This window comes from Dufourea novaeangliae, unplaced genomic scaffold (genome assembly GCF_001272555.1).
Source record: "Dufourea novaeangliae isolate 0120121106 unplaced genomic scaffold, ASM127255v1 scaffold504, whole genome shotgun sequence".
Lineage (NCBI taxonomy): Eukaryota > Metazoa > Arthropoda > Insecta > Hymenoptera > Halictidae > Dufourea > Dufourea novaeangliae.
In genome coordinates, this window is record NW_015374377.1 from 39,397 (window position 1) to 44,558 (window position 5,162).

The 5,162-nt window shown below is 49.0% G+C and overlaps 1 protein-coding gene across 1 annotated transcript; it reads right to left on the minus strand.

Moving 5' to 3' along the window:
* Positions 1 to 2,182: 2,182 nt before the first annotated feature.
* LOC107193002 (RNA-directed DNA polymerase from mobile element jockey-like) lies at positions 2,183 to 4,272 on the minus strand. The gene is made up of 2 exons (XM_015582370.1): positions 3,116 to 4,272; positions 2,183 to 2,858 (listed from the first exon to the last, which is right to left on the minus strand). Exons 1-2 carry the CDS (start codon positions 4,270 to 4,272, stop codon positions 2,183 to 2,185), a joined length of 1,833 nt encoding a protein of 610 aa, XP_015437856.1.
* Positions 4,273 to 5,162: the final 890 nt, after the last annotated feature.

Genomic DNA, 5,162 nt, shown 5'->3' on the forward strand with positions numbered 1-5,162 from the left:
CGACAGCCCACCGGACTTTACCGAAATTTCTCCGAAGAGTAAATATCAGCTTCATCAGGGACCACCGCCCGCGTTCTGGGTCGAAGAGCGCACCCGTCCCTGATGGTTGATGCTCTCTCTCTCTCCGGCGTACCACGGATCGTTGCAGCGTGTGCCAAACGCCCCCGTGACCCGTCGACATATGTGTTCCAGGGTCACGGTGTTTTACCGGCACTTGGGGCCTATTTTCAGTAATGCCGTACTATACGTCTGGTGCTCCGTCCGTAATGAACTGCCTTCCAGAATACGATGATCGTGGGGCTCGTTGGGCCGATGTCTCGCAAAGTGATGCTCTTCATACTTTCGAGACTCGGTTTACCAGTATACACCCCACTGTCCGGTATCGCATCCGGGCCCCGTCGCGTGAAAATCTGCTCAAATGGCACGACCAGGCCCCCGAAGGGTTATATACCTGGAACGGCCCCCGCCCCTCGGGCCCGAATGAGCGATCCTGGCGTTTAGTGGCTTGTCCCCGTTCCAAGAGCATCCATCCGTAGATCCTCCAAATCCAGGGCTTGACCACGCGTCCTTGTCCGCTATCCCGCCAGCTCCTCGGTATCGGTGTCCTTTGCCCACTGAACGTCCGCACAAGCAAGTGTTCGTATGTGCGCTCGGTGTACGCATGCCTGTGCCAACGTCAGCGATCGGACTCCCCGGCTCCTATCTTACTCTATTCCGAGGACGAAGGGGGAATTTCGTATCTGGTATTCCGTCCGTGGACGGATACCTCTACCTCCCCGCTTCACGGACGGTCCTCGGGTTCCGGGCCCTTACCACTCCCAGGCTACCTCCCGGAACCCACGCGGTCCGTTGTCCTCCGCGAATCTTGTGCTCGCCACCGTGACTTCCCGTGGAGGGTACTGGCTCTAAAAAAGAGTTTTCCGTCGTCCTGGGGTCATAGCGGGGACTGAGAGGCGAAATACGGCTGGAGTCGACAGGGTTCCCCATCTATCTTTTCCCCCGTGCCGCCTCTTCACGAATGGTCTACGGGGAGCGTGCCAGTAGGCTGTGACAGCCCCTTTTGCTCGCTCCCCTCACGACTCGTATCCCATCGCACCTCCTTTTCAGGTGGGATCCACGTTTGTACCCACTTCCACCGGGAATCCTGTAGCATCCTATCCCTTCACCCTTAGGGGTTCCCGGTAGGTGATCCGGTTATCCTCTCGGGTTCAGGGGGGGACTGAGAGGGAGCTTCGTGTCTGAATGGGAGTCACCGATTCCTCCCATCCTGCACCCTCCCTCTTCACGGATGGTCTTCATAGGCCGAGCTTTGGGGCAAACTCTAGCCCCACTCTTTCTATTCCCGCTTCATATCCCTAACGTGCTTTCTTCTTACGAAGCCAGGTTTCCTAAGTGGCATCTCCCAAAACCCCCTCCCCCATGTATATCCGGAGCCTGATTTTGACATTTATTGCTATTATATCCTTTCCGGACCCCTTTATCCCTGTCCTTCCCGGAGTCGCGTCGCGCGTGGAAATCTAAGGAGTATACATCTAATCGGCTTATCGCCCCCCAATCCTATACCTCTCCCTATTATTATTCTTATTACCCCTACTTACTATATTATTATGTATGTAATCGCATAAATACCCTTCCCCGTTTCCCCCCTTAACCTTCTCCCGCCCCTTCTACTATCACTATTCCCTTTTTCCTTTGCCCGGATTTGCCTCCCTCGTTCTACCTTTGTCTGCTCATCCTACCCTTGTAAATCCAGAATTACCCCTCCCTCCCTTATTCCCCCTCCTCCCCTTCATTCATTCTTATCGAATACCCCCCTCAGGTTTTCCACCAACTCAACACACATTATTTTGTCTTATTCTTTTTATTCCTACTATTGTTTTTATTACATTGCTACATATCTTTCAACCGACATGACACCTCCCTTCATTCCTCCGTCCGTACGCTGATATTAGGATATCTATATTCCGTTCTGCCTTCCTTTCTGATCGTAATGTAATCTTCTCTTATCCATTTCGACATCCTTCATTTAATCTTATACTACCTATTTTTCTGAAAACTTAAAAAGAAGCATTAACTTTCCCACCCCTACCCAGCCCCTTCCCGCTCCTCTATGACCCCTTCCGTACCCACCCTCCTTCCTCTTCTTCTTTCCGTCTCCTGAATTCCCCTTCTACTTAACTCTTCACCACACCTCCTCTTCCTCCTCTTCCTCCTCCCTTGGTCTAATCCTGTCTACATCCTGTGCAAATTCCTGAATTCCCTTCACCGATAACTGGGGTACATCCTCGGCTTCCAGTATCGCTTTACGAAGCCTCTTAAACCGGGGTTCCATCAATCTTGGGCAGCGCATCAAGATGTGTTCTGCCGATTCTACCTCTTCCTCGCAAAATTCGCAGCACTCATCCTGCAACTCCCCCATTCGCGTTAAGTGGTGATTTAATATGGCGTGACCTGTTAATAATCCCACCACCCTCCGCGTGTCCTCTCGCGGAAGATCCATTAGCTCCTTCCAATTTTTGTAAATTGGATTCGGCCCTATCAACCTTTTGGCCACTCTGCATCCTACTGCTGTGTCCCATTTCCTCTTTCTCTGTTCCAAACACCATCTCTTCCTACCGAGAGTGAATACCGCTTCTGCTAACGGCACCAGCCTAGGTACCCCCTCCGGAGGTGCTCTACCTGACCCCATATTCGCCAATCTGTCCGCCAATTCGTTACCTGGAATACCTTTATGACCCGGCACCCAACACAACATTACCTTGTTGCCCCTAGACGCCAGTTCGTTAAGATGCTCCTTGCATCTTCTAGCCGTTACCGATGTATGCATGCGCCTTTGTACACTCAGCAACACCGCCTGACTGTCGGTAAAAATACATATAACCTTCCGACTCGTACCTTTATCCATAAGTAATTGCGCACACTTAGTTATTGCGTAGGCTTCCGCTTGGAAAACCGTCACATTCCGTCCCAAACTAGCATAATGCCTTTCCGTAGTCCCATTCGTCCAACCGGCTCCTGCCAGTTCGTTTCTGCCCGATCCATCCGTGAACCAGTTAATATGATCTCCCGTAAGTATTTCGTTCGCTCTCCATTGTTCCCTGGTAGGTATTATCACCTGAAAGAGTTGCTGCGGCACCATACTGAGAGCGCATCTGTCTTGTTCATCCATTGATTCAGCTCTACATTCGCCTCGCTTTGCACAATCGACGCGTGCCCAAATCCATTCTCGGTCCAGCTATTCCAGCATTTCAGCCTATGCGCCGTTCGAACTGCAATGTCTAAAATAACCGTGTCCAACGGGGTTGTATTCGTTAGTACTTCCATTGCTCTCAATGGAGTAGTACTTAACGAACCCAGAGCTCTTCTCAGCGCCAACCCTTGGAGACTATTAAGTTTATTCCTTACCGTAGTCATCTTTGCCGCCTGCCACCAGGCAATGGCACCATGGGTCACCCTTGGCACCACTATGGATTTATATATCCAATTTGTTATGCGAGGGGAAAAGCCCCATGTTCCACCGATTGCTCTACTCACCATGTATAAATTATTCTTTCCACACGTGATTTTGTTAAAAACGTGTCTTCTCCACAATAGCTTCTTAGTGAACAGGACTCCTAAAAACTTTACTTCATCCACTAACTTTAGTTCTTTACCTTCGTATCTTAGTGGTTCTGTTGCTGGTATCTTTATTCGCTTAGTAAAGCGTACCACCTCCAGTTTATCTGGATTGACCGATAGCCCCGTACTATCACACCACATCTTAAGGATTTCCAATGCCTCCTGTGCTTTATCGTATGCCTCCTGGATATCTCCGCTGATAGCCAAGAACACTACGTCATCCGCGTATGCTGATATAATTACACCGCATCCTTCCAATGCTTGTAGTAACGAATTTACCGCCAAGCACCATAATAGTGGTGATAATATCCCTCCTTGCGGGCATCCTTTGTTTACGTACCCTGAAACCGTATGGCCCCCTCTGGTTGCTACTAACCTTCTTTTAGTCAGCATATTGGTAATCCACATCGTAAGTTTCGGGTAAAGATTAAATTCATCCATTGCCGTTACCAAGACTTCCACTGATGTCATATTGAATGCTCCTTCTATATCCAAGAAACATCCGATGGTATAGTGCTTTACTTTTAGCGCCTTTTCGATTGCCAATGTTACATTGTGCAATGCCGTCTCAACTGAATGTCCTGTTCGAAAAGCATGTTGCTTATCGTGTAATGGTGTGATCGGAAAGACATATTCTTTGATATATCTATCCATGAGTTTCTCCGCCGTTTTCAGCGTAAACGACGTCAGACTAATGGGCCTAAAGGCCTTGGGTGTAGAATAGTCCGATTTACCTGGTTTGGGCAAAAATATAACTTTTGTTGCCGTCCACTCCTCCGGTAAGAGACCAGTGGCAAAGGAGGCCCTTAATTGAAGGATTTGAAAAAAAGTACGATCTTCATATTATCAAAAATGTTCTATTTAAATGAAAATAATTATTGACATATATGGGGCGGCTGCCCCCGCCACTGCGCCGGCCGCCGCGCCGGCTACGCGCCGTCCACCGCGACGGTCGCTGTACATGATTTTTTTAATCATTTTTTTTAACTGAAACAGTAAAATAAAAATTAGATCTTATAATTATACTCGTACATTTATATCGGTGGTGGGCAACTGTTTGCGCACGCTCATCGAAAGGAGAAATTCCAGCCGCGCGATACTCATGAACGATCAGTTGCCCACCTCTGATACCAGAGATGGGTAAATTTTTATTTAAATAAAAATTTCAAATAACTGTAACCGTTCCGATTACATAGACGAGCTCTGGAGAGACACACACAGAGATATCTAGGTGTTGGTGCACAGTAGCGATCCATATCATTGCAAGAATCGACGGAGCTCGCGAGCACGTCATAGAATCGGAATGGGGATGCCCCACTATCTATTAAGAATGCGTGCGCATCGATCCCCACCGGGTGCTGATCGAAGGAGGTCGATGCCGTCGATGCGAGCCCGTCGATCCCACGATTCTGGCATCAGTGCTCAGTACTCTGCGCTGGGAAGCAAACTGATACACACGCGATCTTAAAGAAGATCCGTAGGGCGAAACACGGTATCTAATCGAGAGGTTAAACCAACCTGGTAAGATCGTCAAACCGCCTTTC